This window comes from Phyllobates terribilis, unplaced genomic scaffold (assembly GCF_046119375.1).
Source record: "Phyllobates terribilis strain yellow unplaced genomic scaffold, ASM4611937v1 Scaffold_9__5_contigs__length_417890890, whole genome shotgun sequence".
Classification (NCBI taxonomy): Eukaryota; Metazoa; Chordata; class Amphibia; order Anura; family Dendrobatidae; genus Phyllobates; species Phyllobates terribilis.
The window spans coordinates 187,339,969-187,363,187 of record NW_027362769.1 but is presented as its reverse complement, the minus strand read 5'-3'; the positions used below and the strand labels follow the sequence as shown (position 1 = coordinate 187,363,187).

Here is a 23,219-nt window from a genome sequence, read left to right as displayed (position 1 = left end):
TCCGCTGTGTAATATCTGATACAATCTGTGATATATAATATTGTATCCGCTGTGTAATATCTGATACAATCTGTGATATATAATATTGTATCCACTGTATAATATCTGATACAATCTGTGATATATAATATTGTATCCGCTGTATAATATCTGATACAATCTGTGATATATAATATTGTATCCGCTGTGTAATATCTGACACCGTCTGTGATATATAACATTGTATCCGCTGTGTAATATCTGATACAATCTGTGATATATAATATTGTATCCGCTGTGTAATATCTGATACAATCTGTGATATATAATATTGTATTCGCTGTGTAATATCTGATACAATCTGTGATATATAATATTGTATCCGCTGTGTAATATCTGACACCGTCTGTGACGCGTTGTGTTGCTGTCTGAGATTCATGGTCTTCTTCTCTTTCTCCGCTGCAGGAATCAGCTCTTCCGGCTCAGTCTGTACAATCTCTCCCTCGTCCAGGTACGTCGCCCATCCCCCTCTTTCCTACATCTTCGTGTTGCAGAACACTCGATTCCATCCCACAAGTAACGGCATTTACAGGGAAAAAAATGTTTCTGGTTAATTCCTGAAGTGCGAGAGGCTGAAAATCGTCACTTTCCAGGGTAAAGGTTCAAACTGGGAAAAATCCAGATTTCTATGATGCGGACGTGGACGGCGCAGGATCGTGGCCCCTCTGGATTCCATCCGTATGTGACGTGAAGCTCAGCAGCCTAACGATCTGATCTCTCACCCTTATCTCTGCTTGCTAACAGTGGATAGTAACTTTCTTTTTTATGTCCTCCGTTAACTCTCCTTGAGTTGCTGTTTTGCTGCAGTTGTGTCCAGGCTTCTCCTCTCTGGACACTGATACACCAGCTGCACTGATACATTGTAACGAACCGCTCAGGTGCGGTTTGTGCTGCTGTCGTATCGCACTGAGGATTGTCTGATTGGATACGCTGTAAGGGTGCGATCAAACGACCTTTGTTCTGGTTCTGGTTCTGTCCGTCACCTTTTTTCACGGCTTCTTTATACGAAGCAAAAATCTTTGTGAAGAAACATTGTCGCCTCCATGTTTCGGCTGCGAGTCGCCCGTCCGCGGATCAGCCGTGTCTACGGATCCATTGTCATTATTCTCATAGGAAGCTGCTTGGTAAAAGGTCACACGATGACCATACAGATGAGGAATCCTCCCTTTGGGGGAAAGTCATAAAGTTTTTTATACGGTGGTGTGAATTTAGCCTAAGAAGCCCTCCGCTGTGTAGGATATTAATTCTCTATTCACTGACGGGAAGCAGAGATATTGAAAACGGTGATGAATGCATCGTGGACGGGGATAAACCTCCTCTCTATAAACCCCTGTAAAGTCCAAGGCTTCACACCCTATTAACGATGGCTCGTCCGTGCTCGCTGAACGTCGCCCATTGTGCTCCTGTTTTGCTTCATGAGCAGGATTTATTTTCCAGCTGTTTTCCTGTAGAGGAGCAGATAATCCATAACATACCGACCACCGGGGAGGGGTTTATATAATGGACCAGCTACTAATTGGCCCAGGAAGATGAAGGGACGGCGCGGCGGCGCCCTCATAAATGTGCTGCGAGTCCGCTGCGCTGCCCAGATACCGGGAGCAATGTCATAGATTCACTGCTTCTTTTGTTACTGGAGTCCCAGAAATGATTCACAAAAGCGACAATGTCACAATGCAACGACTGCAGAAATAAGGCGACGCCAGCAGTGAGCGCCGCGGACCCCCGGAGCCCGCACACATGCAACACTGCAACTGTTACATCCCAGATATGGACACGCTCCCGGGGACTTCACTCTACATTTCAAGCAGTTGCTGACCCCGCTGTTCTGCCACCAAGCCCCATAGATCTTCCCAGAGCAGCAGCCTGACATGTAAACAGAGAGGAGGAGTGTGAGAGCAGCGCAGAGGAATGCAGCAAATCCTCCGCTCTGTGCACAGCACACAAAGCACATCCATATAGCACAGGGGGAAGGGACCACCACCCCGCGCCCAAATAGGGGAGTGTTATAGTAGTTATATTCTTGTACATAGGGGCAGTATTATAGTACTTATATTCTTGTACATAGGGGGCTGTATTATAGTAGTTATATTCTTGTATATAGGGACAGTATTATAGTAGTTATATTCTTGTACATAGGAGCAGTATTATAGTAGTTATATTCTTGTACATAGGAGCAGTATTATAGTAGTTATATTCTTGTACATAGGAGCAGTATTATAGTAGCTATATTCTTGTACATAGGAGCAGTATTATAGTAGTTATATTCTTGTACATAGGAGCAGTATTATAGTAGTTATATTCTTGTACATAGGGGGCAGTATTATAGTAGTTATATTCTTGTACATAGTAGCAGTATTATAGTAGTTATATTCTTGTACATAGGGGGCAGTATTATAGTAGTTATATTCTTGTACATAGGAGCAGTATTATAGTAGTTATATTCTTGTACATAGGAGCAGTATTATAGTAGTTATATTCTTGTACATAGGGGGCAGTATTATAGTAGTTATATTCTTGTACATAGGGGGAAGTATTATAGTAGTTATATTCTTGTACATAGGGGGAAGTATTATAGTAGTTATATTCTTGTACATAGGGGCAGTATTATAGTAGTTATATTCTTGTATATAGGGGGCAGTATTATAGTAGTTATATTCTTGTACATAGGGGGAAGTATTATAGTAGTTATATTCTTGTACATAGGGGCAGTATTATAGTAGTTATATTCTTGTATATAGGGGGCAGTATTATAGTAGTTATATTCTTGTACATAGGGGCAGTATTATAGTAGTTATATTCTTGTACATAGGGGGAAGTATTATAGTAGTTATATTCTTGTACATAGGGGCAGTATTATAGTAGTTATATTCTTGTACATAGGGGGCAGTATTATAGTAGTTATATTCTTGTACATAGGGGGCAGTATTATAGTAGTTATATTATTGTACATAGGGGCAGTATTATAGTAGTTATATTCTTGTATATAGGGGGCAGTATTATAGTAGTTATATTCTTGTACATAGGGGCAGTATTATAGTAGTTATATTCTTGTACATAGGGGGAAGTATTATAGTAGTTATATTCTTGTACATAGGGGGAAGTATTATAGTAGTTATATTCTTGTACATAGGGGGCAGTATTATGGTAGTTATATTCTTGTACATAGGAGCAGTATTATAGTAGTTATATTCTTGTACATAGGGGGCAGTATTATAGTAGTTATATTCTTGTACATAGGGGGCAGTATTATAGTAGTTATATTCTTGTACATAGGGGGAAGTATTATAGTAGTTATATTCTTGTACATAGGGGCAGTATTATAGTAGTTATATTCTTGTACATAGGGGGCAGTATTATAGTAGTTATATTCTTGTACATAGGGGGCAGTATTATAGTAGTTATATTCTTGAACATAGGGGGAAGTATTATAGTAGTTATATTCTTGTACATAGGGGGAAGTATTATAGTAGTTATATTCTTGTACATAGGGGGAAGTATTATAGTAGTTATATTCTTGTACATAGGGACAGTATTATAGTAGTTATATTCTTATACATAGGAGGCAGTATTATAGTAGTTATATTCTTATACATAGGAGGCAGTATTATAGTAGTTATATTCTTGTACATAGGGACAGTATTATAGTAGTTATATTCTTTTACATAGGAGGCAGTATTATAGTAGTTATATTCTTGTACATAGGGAGCAGTATTATAGTAGTTATATTCTTATACATAGGGAGCAGTATTATAGTAGTTGTATTCTTGTACATAGGGGGCAGTATTATAATAGTTATATTCTTGTACATAGGGGCAGTATTATAGTAGTTTCTTATACATAGGAGGCAGTATTATAGTAGTTATATTCTTGTACATAGGGGTCAGTATTAAAGTAGTTATATTCTTGTACATAGAGGCAGTACTATAGTAGATATATTCTTGTACATAGGGGGCAGTATTATAGTAGTTATATACTTGTACATAGGGGGCAGTATTATAGTAGTTATATTCTTGTACATAGGGGGAAGTATTATAGTAGTTATATTCTTGTACATAGGGGGAAGTATTATAGTAGTTATATTCTTGTACATAGGGGCAGTATTATAGTAGTTATATTCTTGTACATAGGGGGCAGTATTATAGTAGTTATATTCTTGTACATAGGAGGCAGTATTATAGTAGTTATATTCTTATACATAGGAGGCAGTATTATAGTAGTTATATTCTTGTACATAGGGACAGTATTATAGTAGTTATATTCTTTTACATAGGAGGCAGTATTATAGTAGTTATATTCTTGTACATAGGGAGCAGTATTATAGTAGTTATATTCTTATACATAGGGAGCAGTATTATAGTAGTTGTATTCTTGTACATAGGGGGCAGTATTATAGTAGTTATATTCTTGTACATAGGGGGAAGTATTATAGTAGTTATATTCTTGTACATAGGGGGAAGTATTATAGTAGTTATATTCTTGTACATAGGGGGCAGTATTATAGTAGTTATATTCTTGTACATAGGAGCAGTATTATAGTAGTTATATTCTTGTACATAGGGAGCAGTATTATAGTAGTTATATTCTTATACATAGGGAGCAGTATTATAGTAGTTGTATTCTTGTACATAGGGGGCAGTGTTATAATAGTTATATTCTTGTACATAGGGGCAGTATTATAGTAGTTATATTCTTGTACATAGGAGCAGTATTATAGTAGTTATATTCTTGTACATAGGGACAGTATTATAGTAGTTATATTCTTATACATAGGAGGCAGTATTATGGTAGTTATATTCTTGTACATAGGGAGCAGTATTATAGTAGTTATATTCTTATACATAGAGAGCAGTATTATAGTAGTTATATTCTTGTACATAGGGGTCAGTATTAAAGTAGTTATATTCTTGTACATAGAGGCAGTATTATAGTAGATATATTCTTGTACATAGGGGGCAGTATTATAGTAGTTATATTCTTGTACATAGGGGGCAGTATTATAGTAGTTATATTCTTGTACATAGGGGGAAGTATTATAGTAGTTATATTCTTGTACATAGGGGGAAGTATTATAGTAGTTATATTCTTGTACATAGGGGCAGTATTATAGTAGTTATATTCTTGTACATAGGGGGCAGTATTATAGTAGTTATATTCTTGTACATAGGGGGCAGTATTATAGTAGTTATATTCTTGTACATAGGGGGAAGTATTATAGTAGTTATATTCTTGTACATAGGGGGAAGTATTATAGTAGTTATATTCTTGTACATAGGGGCAGTATTATAGTAGTTATATTCTTGTACATAGGGGGCAGTATTATAGTAGTTATATTCTTGTACATAGGGGGCAGTATTATAGTAGTTATATTCTTTTACATAGGGGGCAGTATTATAGTAGTTATATTCTTGTACATAGGGGGAAGTATTATAGTAGTTATATTCTTGTACATAGGGGGAAGTATTATAGTAGTTATATTCTTGTACATAGGGGCAGTATTATAGTAGTTATATTCTTGTACATAGGGGGCAGTATTATAGTAGTTATATTCTTGTACATAGGGGGAAGTATTATAGTAGTTATATTCTTGTACATAGGGGGAAGTATTATAGTAGTTATATTCTTGTACATAGGGGGAAGTATTATAGTAGTTATATTCTTGTACATAGAGGCAGTATTATAGTAGATATATTCTTGTACATAGGGGGCAGTATTATAGTAGTTATATTCTTGTACATAGGGGGAAGTATTATAGTAGTTATATTCTTGTACATAGGGGGAAGTATTATAGTAGTTATATTCTTGTACATAGGGGGAAGTATTAAAGTAGTTATATTCTTGTACATAGAGGCAGTATTATAGTAGATATATTCTTGTACATAGGGGGCAGTATTATAGTAGTTATATTCTTGTACATAGGAGCAGTATTATAGTAGTTATATTCTTGTACATAGGGACAGTATTATAGTAGTTATATTCTTAGACATAGGAGGCAGTATTATGGTAGTTATATTCTTGTACATAGGGAGCAGTATTATAATAGTTATATTCTTGTACATAGGGACAGTATTATAGTAGTTATATTCTTAGACATAGGAGGCAGTATTATGGTAGTTATATTCTTGTACATAGGGAGCAGTATTATAGTAGTTATATTCTTATACATAGGGAGCAGTATTATAGTAGTTATATTCTTGTACATAGGGGTCAGTATTAAAGTAGTTATATTCTTGTACATAGAGGCAGTATTATAGTAGATATATTCTTGTACATAGGGGGCAGTATTATAGTAGATATATTCTTGTACATAGGGGGCAGTATTATAGTAGATATATTCTTGTACATAGGGACAGTATTATAGTAGTTATATTCTTGTACATAGGAGCAGTATTATAGTAGTTATATTCTTGTACATAGGGACAGTATTATAGTAGTTATATTCTTAGACATAGGAGGCAGTATTATGGTAGTTATATTCTTGTACATAGGGAGCAGTATTATAATAGTTATATTCTTGTACATAGGGGCAGTATTATAGTAGTTATATTCTTGTACATAGGAGCAGTATTATAGTAGTTATATTCTTGTACATAGGGACAGTATTATAGTAGTTATATTCTTAGACATAGGAGGCAGTATTATGGTAGTTATATTCTTGTACATAGGGAGCAGTATTATAGTAGTTATATTCTTATACATAGGGAGCAGTATTATAGTAGTTATATTCTTGTACATAGGGGTCAGTATTAAAGTAGTTATATTCTTGTACATAGAGGCAGTATTATAGTAGATATATTCTTGTACATAGGGGGCAGTATTATAGTAGATATATTCTTGTACATAGGGACAGTATTATAGTAGTTATATTCTTGTACATAGGGGGCAGTATTATAGTAGTTCTATTCTTGTCCATAGGAGCAGTATTATAGTAGTTATATTCTTGTACATAGGAGCAGTATTATAGTAGTTATATTCTTGTACATAGGGGTCAGTATTATAGTAGTTATATTCTTGTACATAGGAGCAGTATTATAGTAGTTATATTCTTGTACATAGGGGTCAGTATTATAGTAGTTATATTCTTGTACATAGAGGCAGTATTATAGTAGATATATTCTTGTACATAGGGGGCAGTATTATAGTAGATATATTCTTGTACATAGGAGCAGTATTATAGTAGTTATATTCTTGTACATAGGGGCAGTATTATAGTAGTTATATTCTTGTACATAGGAGCAGTATTATAGTAGTTGTATTCTTGTACATAGGGGCAGTATTATAGTAGTTATATTCTTGTACATAGGAGCAGTATTATAGTAGTTATATTCTTGTACATAGGGGTCAGTATTATAGTAGATATATTCTTGTACATAGGGACAGTATTATAGTAGTTATATTCTTGTACATAGAGGGCAGTATTATAGTAGTTATATTCTTGTACATAGGGGGCAGTATTATAGTAGATATATTCTTGTACATAGGGACAGTATTATAGTAGTTATATTCTTGTACATAGGGGCAGTATTATAGTAGTTATATTCTTGTACATAGGAGCAGTATTATAGTAGTTGTATTCTTGTACATAGGGGCAGTATTATAGTAGTTATATTCTTGTACATAGGAGCAGTATTATAGTAGTTATATTCTTGTACATAGGGGTCAGTATTATAGTAGTTATATTCTTGTACATAGAGGCAGTATTATAGTAGATATATTCTTGTACATAGGGGGCAGTATTATAGTAGATATATTCTTGTACATAGGGACAGTATTATAGTAGTTATATTCTTGTACATAGAGGGCAGTATTATAGTAGTTATATTCTTGTACATAGGAGCAGTATTATAGTAGTTATATTCTTGTACATAGGGGGCAGTATTATAGTAGTTATATTCTTGTACATAGGGGGCAGTATTATAGTAGTTATATTCTTGTAGATAGCAGTATTATAGTAGTTATATTCTTGTACATAGGGGGCAGTATTATAGTAGTTATATTCTTGTACATAGGGGGCAGTATTATAGTAGTTATATTCTTGTACATAGGAGCAGTATTATAGTAGTTATATTCTTGTACATAGGGAGCAGTATTATAGCAGTTATATTCTTGTACATAGAGTCAGTATTATAGTAGTTATATTCTTGTACATAGGGGCAGTATTATAGTAGTTATATTCTTGTATATTGGAGCAGTGTTATAGTAGTTATATTCTTGTATATAGGAGCAGTATTATAGTAGTTATATTCTTGTACATAGGAGCAGTATTATAGTAGTTATATTCTTGTACATACGGGGCAGTATTATAGTAGTTATATTCTTGTACATAGGAGCAGTATTATAGTAGTTATATTCTTGTACATAGGGGCAGTATTATAGTAGTTATATTCTTGTACATAGGAGCAGTATTATAGTAGTTATATTCTTGTATATAGGAGCAGTGTTATAGTAGTTATATTCTTGTACATAGGAGCATTATTATAGTAGTTATATTCTTGTACATAGGAGTAGTATTATAGTAGTTATATTCTTGTACATAGGGGGCAGTATTATAGTAGTTATATTCTTCTACATAGGTGCAGTATTATATTAGTTATATTCTTGTACATAGGAGCATTATTATAGTAGTTATATTCTTGTACATAGGAACAGTATTATAGTAGTTATATTCTTGTACATAGGAGCAGTATTATAGTAGTTATATTCTTGCACATAGGTGCAGTATTATATTAGTTATATTCTTGTACATAGGGGGCAGTATTATAGTAGTTATATTCTTGTACATAGGAGCAGTATTATAGTAGTTATATTCTTGTACATAGAGGCAGTATTATAGTAGTTATATTCTTGTACATGGGGGCAGTATTATAGTAGTTATATTCTTGTACATAGGGGGCAGTATTATAGTAGTTATATTCTTGTACATAGGGGGCAGTATTATAGTAGTTATATTCTTGTACATAGGGAGCAGTATTATAGTAGTTATATTCTTGTACATAGGAGCAGTATTATAGTAGTTATATTCTTGTACATAGGAGCAGTATTATAGTAGTTATATTCTTGTACATAGAGGGCAGTATTATAGTAGTTATATTCTTGTACATAGGGGCAGTATTATAGTAGTTATATTCTTGTACATAGGGAGCAGTATTATAGTAGTTATATTCTTGTACATAGGAGCAGTATTATAGTAGTTATATTCTTGTACATAGGAGCAGTTTTATAGTATTTATATTCTTGTACATAGGGGGCAGTATTATAGTAGTTATATTCTTGTACATAGGGGGCAGTATTATAGTAGTTATATTCTTGTAGATAGCAGTATTATAGTAGTTATATTCTTGTACATAAGGGGCAGTATTATAGTAGTTATATTCTTGTACATAGGGGGCAGTATTATAGTAGTTATATTCTTGTACATAGGAGCAGTATTATAGTAGTTATATTCTTGTACATAGGGAGCAGTATTATAGCAGTTATATTCTTGTACATAGAGGCAGTATTATAGTAGTTATATTCTTGTACATAGGGGCAGTATTATAGTAGTTATATTCTTGTATATAGGAGCAGTGTTATAGTAGTTACATTCTTGTATATAGGAGCAGTATTATAGTTGTTATATTCTTGTACATAGGAGCAGTATTATAGTAGTTATATTCTTGTACATAGGGGGCAGTATTATAGTAGTTATATTCTTGTACATAGGTGCAGTATTATATTAGTTATATTCTTGTACATAGGGGGCAGTATTATAGTAGTTATATTCTTGTACATAGGAGCAGTATTATAGTAGTTATATTCTTGTACATAGGGGCAGTATTATAGTAGTTATATTCTTGTACATAGGAGCAGTATTATAGTAGTTATATTCTTGTATATAGGAGCAGTGTTATAGTAGTTATATTCTTGTACATAGGAGCATTATTATAGTAGTTATATTCTTGTACATAGGAGTAGAATTATAGTAGTTATATTCTTGTACATAGGGGGCAGTATTATAGTAGTTATATTCTTCTACATAGGTGCAGTATTATATTAGTTATATTCTTGTACATAGGAGCATTATTATAGTAGTTATATTCTTGTACATAGGAACAGTATTATAGTAGTTATATTCTTGTACATAGGAGCAGTATTATAGTAGTTATATTCTTGCACATAGGTGCAGTATTATATTAGTTATATTCTTGTACATAGGGGGCAGTATTATAGTAGTTATATTCTTGTACATAGGAGCAGTATTATAGTAGTTATATTCTTGTACATAGAGGCAGTATTATAGTAGTTATATTCTTGTACATGGGGGCAGTATTATAGTAGTTATATTCTTGTACATAGGGGGCAGTATTATAGTAGTTATATTCTTGTACATAGGGGGCAGTATTATAGTAGTTATATTCTTGTACATAGGGGGCAGTATTATAGTAGTTATATTCTTGTACATAGGGAGCAGTATTATAGTAGTTATATTCTTGTACATAGGAGCAGTATTATAGTAGTTATATTCTTGTACATAGGAGCAGTATTATAGTAGTTATATTCTTGTACATAGAGGGCAGTATTATAGTAGTTATATTCTTGTACATAGGGGCAGTATTATAGTAGTTATATTCTTGTACATAGGGAGCAGTATTATAGTAGTTGTATTCTTGTACATAGGAGCAGTATTATAGTAGTTATATTCTTGTACATAGGGGCAGTATTATAGTAGTTATATTCTTGTACATAGGAGCAGTATTATAGTAGTTATATTCTTGTACATAGGGGGCAGTATTATAGTAGTTATATTCTTGTACATAGGGAGCAGTATTATAGTACTTATATTCTTGTACATAGGAGCAGTATTATAGTAGTTATATTCTTGTACATAGGGAGCAGTATTATAGTAGTTATATTCTTGTACATAGGGGCAGTATTATAGTAGTTATATTCTTGTATATAGGGGCAGTATTATAGTAGTTATATTCTTGTACATAGGAGCAGTATTATAGTAGTTATATTCTTGTACATAGGAATAGTATTATAGTAGTTATATTCTTGTACATAGGGGGCAGTATTATAGTAGTTATATTCTTGTACATAGGGGCAGTATTATAGTAGTTATATTCCTGTATATAGGGAGCAGTTTTATAGTAGTTATATTCTTGTACGTAGGGGCAGTATTATAGTAGTTATATTGTTGAACATAGGAGCAGTATTATAGTAGTTATATTCTTGTACATAGGGGGCAGTATTATAGTAGTTATATTCTTGTACATAGGGGGCAGTATTATAGTAGTTATATTCTTGTACATAGGGGCAGTATTATAGTAGTTATATTCTTGTACATAGGGAGCAGTATTATAGTAGTTATATTCTTGTACATAGGGGCAGTATTATAGTAGTTATATTCTTGTACATGGGAGCAGTATTATAGTAGTTATATTCTTGTACATAGGGGCAGTATTATAGTAGTTATATTCTTGTACATAGGGGGCAGTATTATAGTAGTTATATTCTTGTACATAGGAGCAGTATTATAGTAGTTATATTCCTGTACATAGGGGCAGTATTATAGTAGTTATATTCTTGTACATAGGGGGCAGTATTATAGTACTTATATTCTTGTACATAGGAGCAGTATTATAGTAGTTATATTCTTGTACATAGGGAGCAGTATTATAGTACTTCTATTCTTGTACATAGGGGCAGTATTATAGTAGTTATATTCTTGTACATAGGGGGCAGTATTATAGTACTTATATTCTTGTACATAGGAGCAGTATTATAGTAGTTATATTCTTGTACATAGGGAGCAGTATTATAGTACTTATATTCTTGTACATAGGAGCAGTATTATAGTAGTTATATTCTTGTACATAGGGAGCAGTATTATAGTAGTTATATTCTTGTACATAGGGGCAGTATTATAGTAGTTATATTCTTGTACATAGAGGCAGTATTATAGTAGTTATATTCTTGTACATAGGAGCAGTATTATAGTAGTTATATTCTTGTACATAGGGAGCAGTATTATAGTAGTTATATTCTTGTACATAGGGAGCAGTATTATAGTAGTTATATTCCTGTACATAGGGGGCAGTATTATAGTAGTTATATTCTTGTATATAGGAACATAATATAGTAGATATATTCTTGTACATAGGAGCAGTATTATAGTAGCTATATTCTTGTACATAGGGGCAGTATTATAGTAGTTATATTCTTGTACATAGGGGCAGTATTATAGTAGTTATATTCTTGTACATAGGAGCAGTATTATAGTAGTTATATTCTTGTACATAGGAGCAGTATTATAGTAGTTATATTCTTGTACATAGGGGGCAGTATTATTGTAGTTATATTCTTGTACATAGGGGCAGTATTATAGTAGTTATATTCTTGTACATAGGAGCAGTATTATAGTAGTTATATTCTTTTACATAGGAGCAGTATTATAGTAGTTATATTCTTGTACATAGGAGCAGTATTATAGTAGTTATATTCTTGTACATAGGAGCAGTATTATAGTAGTTATATTCTTGTACATAGGGAGCAGTATTATAGTAATTATATTCTTGTACATAGGAGCAGTATTATAGTAGTTATATTCTTGTACATAGGATCAGTATTATAGTAGTTATATTCTTGTACATAGGGGGCAGTATTATAGTAGTTATATTCTTGTACATAGGGGCAGTATTATAGTAGTTATATTTTTGTACATAGGGGGCAGTATTATAGTAGTTATATTTTTGTACATAGGGGGCAGTATTATAGTAATTATATTCTTGTACATAGGGGCAGTATTATAGTAGTTATATTCTTGTTCATAGGAGCAGTATTATAGTAGATATATTCTTGTACATAGGGGCAGTATTATAGTAGTTATATTCTTGTACATAGGGGCAGTATTATAGTAGTTATATTCTTGTACATAGGGGCAGTATTATAGTAGTTATATTCTTGTACATAGGGGGCAGTATTATAGTAGTTATATTCTTGTACATAGGGGTCAGTATTATAGTAGATATATTCTTGTACATAGGAGCAGTATTATAGTAGTTATATTCTTGTACATAGGAGCAGTATTATAGTAGTTATATTCTTGTACATAGGAGCAGTATTATAGTAGTTATATTCTTGGACATAGGAGCAGTATTATAGTAGTTATATTCTTGGACATAGGGGGCAGTATTATAGTAGTTATATTTTTGTACATAGGAGCAGTATTATAGTAGTTATATTCTTGTACATAGGGGCAGTATTATAGTAGTTATATTCTTGTACATAGGGGCAGTATTATAGTAGTTATATTCTTGTACATAGGGGGCAGTATTATAGTAGTTATATTTTTGTACATAGGGGGCTGTATTATTTTAGATATAATCTTGTACATAGGAGCAGTATTATAGTAGTTATATTCTTGTACATAGGGGCAGTATTATAGTAGTTATATTCTTGTACATAGGGGCAGTGTTATAGTAGTTATATTGTTGTACATAGGAGCAGTATTATAGTAGTTATATTGTTGTACATAGGAGCAGTATTATAGTAGTTATATTGTTGTACATAGGGGCAGTATTATAGTAGTTATATTCTTGTACATAGGGGCAGTATTATAGTAGTTATATTGTTGTACATAAGGAGCAGTATTATAGTAGTTATATTCTTGTACATAGGGGGCAGTATTATAGTAGTTATATTCTTGTACATAGGGGCAGTATTATAGTAGTTATATTCTTGTACATAGGGGGCAGTATTATAGTAGTTATATTATTGTACATAGGGGGCTGTATTATTTTAGATATAATCTTGTACATAGGGGGCAGTATTATAGTAGTTTTATTCTTGTACATAGGGGGCAGTATTATTGTAGTTATATTCTTGTACATAGGGGGCAGTATTATAGTAGTTATATTCTTGTACATAGGAGGCAGTATTATAGTAGTTATATTCTTGTACATAGGGAGCAGTATTATAGTAGTTATATTCTTGTACATAGGGGGCAGTATTATAGTAATTATATTCTTGTAGATAGGGGCAGTATTATAGTAGTTATATTCTTGTACATAGGGAGCAGTATTATAGTAGTTATATTCTTGTACATAGGGGGCAGTATTATAGTAGTTATATTCTTGTATATAGGAGCAGTATTATAGTAGTTATATTCTTGTACATAAGGGGCAGTATTATAGTAGTTATATTCTTGTACATAGGGGGCTGTATTATTTTAGATATAATCTTGTACATAGGGGGCAGTATTATATTAGTTTTATTCTTGTACATAGGGGGCTTTATTATTTTAGATATAATCTTGTACATAGGGGGCAGTATTATAGTAGTTTTATTCTTGTACATAGGGGGGCAGTATTATTGTAGTTATATTCTTGTACATAGGGGGCAGTATTATAGTAGTTACATTCTTGTACATAGGAGGCAGTATTATAGTAGTTATATTCTTGTACATAGGGAGCAGTATTATAGTAGTTATATTCTTGTACATAGGGGGCAGTATTATAGTAATTATATTCTTGTAGAGAGGGGCAGTATTATAGTAGTTATATTCTTGTACATAGGGAGCAGTATTATAGTAGTTATATTCTTGTACATAGGGGGCAGTATTATAGTAGTTATATTCTTGTATATAGGAGCAGTATTATAGTAGTTATATTCTTGTACATAGGGGGCAGTATTATAGTTGTTATATTATTGTATATAGGAGCAGTATTATAGTTATATTCTTGTACATTGGCGCAGTATTATAGTAGTTATATTCTTGTACATGGGGCAGTATTATAGTAGTTATATTCTTGTACATAGGAGCAGTATTATAGTAGTTATATTCTTGTACATAGGGGACAGTATTATAGTAGTTATATTCTTGTACATAGGAGCAGTATTACAGTAGTTATATTCTCGTACATAGGGGGCAGTATTATAGTAGTTATATTCTTGTACATAGGGGGCTGTATTATTTTAGATATAATCTTGTACATAGGGGGCAGTATTATAGTAGTTTTATTCCTTTTGTTTTGTAGTCATTGTGGGTCCATGTGTTTTCCTTTGCTGTTCTATCTGCGGTGGGGGATGTTCGGGGTCTCGCACACCTGGAGTGATTCATGTCACATCTTGTATGCTGGTTACAGGTGCGGGTCGGATTCCGGTGACTACCAGACATAACCATGCAGTGATGTAGCGCTTTTTCTGTTACTGGTTGTATTTATGTTCCTGGTTTTGTCTTTTATGATCGGATTTTGTGATGATGAGACTTTGCAGAATTTTGATAATTGTTACTTTCAGGATATTTTTGGTTGTGACTCGGGAGCTGGAGTATTCGGCGGTCAGTTAATGAGATGGCGGCTTTTCCTACTCCGCAGGCTGGGGCACGTCTTACCTGCAGACCCCGCCGCCCCTCACCTGGAATATCTGTCAGATCAGTGCGGAGCGCTCTGCACCGGGTGATCGTACAGATTGTCTGAGCAAGATGGAACATGTGGAATCCGTCTACGAGATCACAAACAAGGGGTCAACATCCCGGGGAGGGGGCAAAGATGAGTGAGGCTTGTGTAAGGAAATGGTGACAGGCAGATGTATCAGAGGGTTCAGAGCCGGAGTCCGTGTACAGGATCCGGCCATAGATAATGTGGACGCTCAGCCGGATAAGTGGGATTTCATGGTTTATGGATTGTTTTGTTTAATGCTTTTTTTCATTTGTTTATTTAATGGAATCTGCAGCGCTGGATCCACTGACTCACTGCAGCTGAAGTCGGAGTTCAGCTCTGGAGTTCCTGTCTGTCTTGCATGTTGTGACATAGTGACGCTTATCCTCTTCTGGTCATGGACCGATGTTATCAGGAATCAGTGAGGAGCTAATTATTAATATCTAGAAAAAGTCTATTTATCTGTATACAGTGGGATGTAAAAGTTTCTGCCCCCCCCCCTGGTCAAAATTCCTGTTATTGTGAACAGTGAAGCAAGTTGGAGATGAAATGATCTAAAAGGCCCAAAGTTACAGATGACACATTTCCTTTGTATTTTAGGCAAAAAAAAGATATTTTCATCTTTTACATTTTAAAAATTACAAAAAGGAAAATGGGCCGATGTAAAAGTTTGTGCCCCCTGCATGGTTAGTACCTGGTAGCGCCCCCTTTTGAAAGTATCACAGCTTGTAAACGCTTTTTGTAGTCAGACAAGAGTCTTTCTGTTCTTGTCTGAGGGATTTTCCTCCATTCTTCCTTGGAGAATTCTTCCAGTTCTGTGAGATTCCTGGGGCGTCTTGCATTCTCTGCTATTTTGAGCTCTAGCCACAGATTGTCAATGATGTTCAGATCAGGGGACTGTGAGGGCCATTGTAAAACCTTCAGTTTGTGCCTTTTCAGGTTGTCTATTGTGGATTGTGACGTGTGTTTAGGATCATTATCCATTTGTAGAATCCTCTTTTCATCTTCAGCTTTTTTACAGATGGTGTTATGTTTGCATCAAGAATTTGTTGAAATTTCATTGAATCCATTTTTCCCTCTACCTGTGAATCGTTCTCCAGTGCCATTGGCTGCAGCACAACCCCAAAGCTGGATTGATCCTCCCCCATGCTTAATGGTTGGTGGGATGTTCTTTTCCTGAAATTCTCTGCCCTTTTTTCTCCACACATACCTGTGATCATTGTGGCCACAGAGGTCTATTTTCCCTCATCGGTCCACAGAACTTGTTTTCAGGATGCATCAGGCTTATTTAGATGTTCTTTTGCACTTCTAATACTGAATTTTATGATGAAGATGCAGGAGAGGTTTTCTTCTGATGACTCTTCCATGAAGGTCATATTTTGTGCAGGTGTCTCTGAACTGTAGAACAATTGACCACAACTCCAGAGTCTGCTAAATCTTTCTGAAGGTCTTTTGCAGTCAAGCGGGCGTTCTGATTTGCCTCTCTAGCAATCCTACCATCAGCTCTCACTGAAATTTTGCTTGGTCTTCCAGACCTTATCTTGACCTCCATTGTTCCTGGTAACTTACATTTGTTAATTACATTTCGAACTGAGGAAAGGGCAACTTGAAAACTCTTTGCTATCTTCTTATAGCTTCTCCAGCTTTGTGGCCTCCACCATTGTCAGAGCTCGGCCGCTGCTTAGAAGAACTCATGGCTCATGTTTTTTGGCACAAGGTTAGAGGAGGTTTTTATTAAGCTGGAAATTTTCATCACCAACCAGGCCTAACGATGATAGTGAACAAGACATAACCCTAACAGGCTGATTAAGGTCTGAAGTCTGGGTTAGTTATCTGAGCACAGAAATCTCCAAGGGTGCACAAACTTTTGCATGCCACTGTATCTATCTATCTATCTATCTATCTATCTATCTATCTTTCTATCTATCCACCTTTCTTCCTTCTTGTATTGCCGGTGGGCACAGCAGCTTTTCATACTCGGGTGCCCCCGCCTCTGGTGGGGGTCGGTCACAGCTGGAGCGGGGGCAGGGTTTCCGGGGATGAACATTATGGGATGAGATTCTAGTAATAGACTCCAGGCCCCCGGATGTTTCTGCCGTTCGTTGTTGACATTTCTGCTCATTATTTTCGGTCTTTTCTCTTTAGTTTTATATTTTCTGCGGTTTTATGAATCCGTCATTTCTCGGTGACGGCAGGAATCTTCCCAGACTTTGACTTTTCGGGTCGCGTCTCGCTGCTGCAAACATTTTGTGTGTAATTTCCCCCCGTAGTTTTTTGGAGAGGAGCAGGACTTCTACTTCTCGCCGGATCCTCCCTCTGCTCTGATCAGGGGTCTCTGTGCTTTGGGGGCTGCTGTGTTTTTGATCTCATAATTTGGGCGTGAGAATTATGTCCCATAAAATATAATGATGCCATTAACCCCTTGCTGTCTGATCCTCAGGGGTTCACTACTGACGGATACAGATGGAATGGGGAAGGCAGTATGGGGGGCAGATAGTAATGGGGGGCTGCCCTGTTACCTTCTCTTCGCCTGTTGTGCCCGGGCAGCTCTGAAATCCGGTTCTCTGCCGGTGCCAGCCGTGCCATCTGCAGGCGAGCGCTGGGCACAGATACGTTTCCATTATCAGCCATCATCCACCAAATATGTCCCAGCCGCACTTGGCTGTAGCCAAACACTAGTGCCAGAGAGAGGACCACGACCGCCCTGTGACGCGCGTGGTCCGGCGGGGGGGGGGGGTTCATGGACTTGTGCGGTTTGTGCTGCAGTTGCTTGTGAATGACGATATTTCTTCTTATTTGTTACTTTGTTTCTATTCTGCATCTTTTATTAATTCTTTGGATACAGCCTGCAGTGTAAAGTATGGAGGAGCCCTAATAATCAGAATATGAAAGACTGCAGACTTCCAATTATTAACTATTATACTATTATTTTGTGTATTTCAGGCGGCAGAGTGGAGTTCTGATGAAGAAACCCGCAGATCGTGTCAGAGTAAGGGGAAGACGGAGGTAAGAGCCCCCAGAACAACACAGAATAGCTGGTGGACCCCCATTAGTCAGGATTCAGTGGAGCAGAGCGGTTACACATCGCATGTCAGCGGCTTTTCCCTCTTTATCATTGTCTTCTTCCTATACCTGGACCGATCAGTGTCTGCAGAGCATTGCACTATACACTGTGCAGCAGGATCAGCACCTCGCCCCGTGCTGCAGACACCTCATCTTACCCTACACCCGGACAATCAGTGTCTGCAGAGCATTGCACTATATACTGTGCAGCAGGATCAGCACCTCGCCCCGTGCTGCAGATACCTCACCTTACCCTACAGCCGGACAATCAGTGTCTGCAGAGCATTGCACTATATACTGTGCAGCAGGATCAGCACCTCGCCCCGTGCTGCAGATACCTCACCTTACCCTACACCCGTACCGATCAGTGTCTGCAGAGCATTGCACTATACACTGTGCAGCAGGATCAGCACCTCGCCCCGTGCTGCAGACACCTCATCTTACCCTACACCCGGACAATCAGTGTCTGCAGAGCATTGCACTATATACTGTGCAGCAGGATCAGCACCTCGCCCCGTGCTGCAGATACCTCACCTTACCCTACTCCCGGACAATCAGTGTCTGCAGAGCATTGCACTATATACTGTGCAGCAGGATCAGCACCTCGCCCCGTGCTGTAGACACCTGGCCTTACCCTACACCCGTACCGATCAGTGTCTGCAGAGCATTGCACTATATACTGTGCAGCAGAATCAGCACCTCGCCCCGTGCTGTAGACACCTCACCTTACCCTACACCCGTACCGATCAGTGTCTGCAGAGCATTGCACTATACACTGTGCAGCAGGATCAGCACCTCGCCCCGTGCTGTAGACACCTCACCTTACCCTACACCCGGACAATCAGTGTCTGCAGAGCATTGCACTATATACTGTGCAGCAGGATCAGCACCTCACCCCATGCTGCAGACACCTCACCTTACCCTACACCCGGACAATCAGTGTCTGCAGAGCATTGCACTATACACTGTGCAACAGGATCAGCACCTCGCCCCGTGCTGCAGACACCTGACCTTACCCTACACCCGGACAATCAGTGTCTGCAGAGCATTGCACTATATACTGTGCAGCAGGATCAGCACCTCGCCCTGTGCTGCGGATACCTCACCTTACCCTACACCCGGACCGATCAGTGTCTGCAGAGCATTGCACTATACACTGTGCAGCAGGATCAGCACCTCGCCCCGTGCTGTAGACACCTCACCTTACCCTACACCCGGACAATCAGTGTCTGCAGAGCATTGCACTATACACTGTGCAGCAGGATCAGCACCTCACCCCGTGCTGCAGATACCTCACCTTACCCTACACCCGGACAATCAATGTCTGCAGAGCATTGCACTATATACTGTGCAGCAGGATCAGCACCTCGCCCCGTGCTGCAGATACCTCACCTTACCCTACACCCGGACCGATCAGTGTCTGCAGAGCATTGCACTATACACTGTGCAGCAGGATCAGCACCTCGCCCCGTGCTGCGGATACCTCACCTTACCCTACACCCGGACAATCAGTGTCTGCAGAGCATTGCACTATATACTGTGCAGCAGGATCAGCACCTCGCCCCGTGCTGCAGATACCTCACCTTACCCTACACCCGGACCGATCAGTGTCTGCAGAGCATTGCACTATACACTGTGCAGCAGGATCAGCACCTCGCCCCGTGCTGCGGATACCTCACCTTACCCTACACCCGGACAATCAGTGTCTGCAGAGCATTGCACTATATACTGTGCAGCAGGATCAGCACCTCGCCCCGTGCTGCAAATACCTCACCTTACCCTACACCCGGACAATCAGGGTAGGCAGAGCATTGCACTATACACTGTGCTGCAGGATCAGCACCTCGCCCCGTGCTGCAGACACCTGACCTTACCCTACACCCGGACTGACAATGTCTGCAGAGCATTGCACTATACACTGTGCAGCAGGATCAGCACCTTGCCCCGTGCTGCAGATACCTCACCTTACCCTACACCCGGACTGATCAGTGTCTGCAGAGCATTGCACTATACACTGTGCAGCAGGATCAGCACCTCGCCCTGTGCTGCAGACATCTGACCTTAGCCTACACCCGGACAATCAGTGTCGGCAGAGCATTGCACTATATACTGTGCAGCAGGATCAGTAGTGACACCTCGCCCTGTGCTGTAGACATCTGACCTTACCCTACACCCGGACCGATCAGCGTCTGCAGAGCATTGCACTATATACTGTGCAGCAGGATCAGCACCTCGCCCCGTGCTGTAGACACCTGGCCTCACCCTACACCCGGTCCGATCAGTGTCTGCAGAGCATTGCACTATACACTGTGCAGCAGGATCAGCACCTCGCCCCGTGCTGTAGACACCTGACCTCACCCTACACCCGGACCGATCAGAGTCTGCAGAGCATTGCACTATACACTGTGCAGCAGGATCAGCACCTCGCCCCGGGCTGTAGACACCTGACCTCACCCTACACCCGGACCGATCAGTGTCTGCAGAGCATTGCACTATACACTGTGCAGCAGGATCAGCACCTCGCCCCGTGCTGTAGACACCTGGCCTCACCCTACACCCAGACCGATCAGTGTCTGCAGAGCATTGCACTATACACTGTGCAGCAGGATCAGCACCTCGCCCCGTGCTGTAGACACCTGGCCTCACCCTACACCCGGACCGATCAGAGTCTGCAGAGCATTGCACTATACACTGTGCAGCAGGATCAGCACCTCGCCCCGTGCTGTAGACACCTGGCCTCACCCTACATCCGGACCGATCAGTGTCTGCAGAGCATTGCACTATACACTGTGCAGCAGGATCAGCACCTCGCCCCGTGCTGCAGACACCTGACCTTAGCATACACCCAGACCGATCAGTGTCTGCAGAGCATTGCACTATACACTGTGCAGCAGGATCAGCACCTCGCCCCGTGCTGTAGACACCTGGCCTCACCCTACACCCAGACCGATCAGTGTCTGCAGAGCATTGCACTATACACTGTGCAGCAGGATCAGCACCTCGCCCCGTGCTGCAGACACCTGACCTTAGCATACACCCAGACCGATCAGTGTCTGCAGAGCATTGCACTATACACTGTGCAGCAGCAGAGGAGTTAATGGCTGGCTTGGAGGAGCTCCAGCTCTTGGTGCAGCCCCCTCAGCGCCGCTTATCACCGGGGTCCTGAGAAGCTGCAGGCTGAGATCTATAATTTGAGACTTGGTGACATTGTTTCTGTGTTTCTGGACCGCAGCCACCTCTGCTTTGTTGTGCGATGTAATTGCAGACAAGAGCAACTGTTGCATAAAACACTTTAATAATGGTGCTTGTCTGCGGGGGCCGGGGCGGGTACGGGGGGCTCTGTACCAGCGATCAGTCACCTGTGATCCCATGACATCCGCCATACAACGACCTATTTATATCTGATGCGGGCGCAGGTTATACTTTGTTTCCTTTGTTACAATCTCTGCTTGTTGTCAGTGACCGGGAACATTCTGGTTAATAATCACGTAGGCCGCGTTCACACAGTCAGTATTTGGTCAGTGTTTTACATCAGTATTTGTGAAGCAAAACGAGGTGAGGAACAATCAGAGAAAAGTATAATAGAAACAAGTCACCAATTCTGCATTTATCACCCACTCCTGAGAACAAATACTGACCGAATACTGAACATGTGAATGTGGCCTTAAAGGGATTTTCCAGGACTTTAATAGTAGCGACTTATTTTTCGGATGGGTCCTCAATGTCCGATCAGTGGGGTCGGTCAAATCTTCCACTGATCGGCGGCAGTGGTGCAGCGCCGTGCATTGTAGTGTGAGCGGGGACCATCATGGGCACCACCCAAAGTACCGAGTGTCGCCCCCTGCAGTCAACGGATTGGTGGGATGAGGTGGGATGACCAGAGTCTGTGCTTATGTAGATGGTCTATCCTAGGTATACTCCTCACAGCTGAGGGTTTGTTACAATGTATCAGTGTAGACAATCTGTGCAGCAGCAGCACATACCCCTCCAGTCCTGATTTGTTACAATGTGTCAGTTCTTCTTCTCTTTAGTCAGTGATGTCCAGAGAAGGGGCCACATCTCGCACTCAGATTCGTTAGCGCCAGTTTAGGAGTTTTCCCGCCACGTCCGTTTTTCTGCCCGTGGCTCGGGTCTCCTTTCAGAGATCAGCGGTGACACGTTTGCAGCTTCTCGCGGCTCATGTCAGATTCTCACCAGCTTTTATTGAGTTAAAACAAAGGAGCGGAGGAAGCACTGACCAGATCGCTGGTGCGGGGAGCCCTGGAGCGCCACCTTGTGTCCGATCCCCGGAGCCGCGCCTGCATCGCTCATACATCAGCATTAGAGGTTTATTATCTCCCTGCCTCTGGTATTGGTGTTTATTCTGCCTCGTCCTCTTGTCGGTTCCTTGTGTTTGGTCCCATTATTGCCGCATTATAAAGTATTAGCTGCAGATAAAGACAAAGCGACCCGTCAGATCCTCTTCTCCCTGTGCGGCTGCTGCTCTAGTAGTACCAGATGTGGCCACAGACAATGGTGGCGCTGCTCCTGGAGAATGCAGAAGCTTCTGTGATTCCAGAGCCCTCCGGTCTCTATAGCGCCCCCCTCATCCCCGGACATGGAGCAGCAGTTGTGACTGCGGTCCCTGCAGACGGATCACCATGGTGGGATCTCAGGAGAAGGAGCCGAGTAAAGTAAAGTATCCCGGGCCGAGTAAAGTGC

At 38.9% G+C, this 23,219-nt stretch overlaps 1 protein-coding gene across 3 annotated transcripts in view; it reads left to right on the top strand.

Annotated features, from left to right (window-relative positions):
* The window catches only part of SEMA5B (semaphorin 5B), a 398,541-nt gene that overhangs the window by 196,967 nt on the left and 178,355 nt on the right, over positions 1 to 23,219 (top strand). For all 3 annotated transcript variants that reach the window (XM_073647519.1, XM_073647520.1, XM_073647521.1), the window contains 2 exons: positions 445 to 490; positions 18,399 to 18,461. In XM_073647519.1, the coding sequence (XP_073503620.1) occupies positions 445 to 490; positions 18,399 to 18,461 (109 nt within the window). The remainder of the gene's footprint in view (positions 1 to 444; positions 491 to 18,398; positions 18,462 to 23,219) is intronic.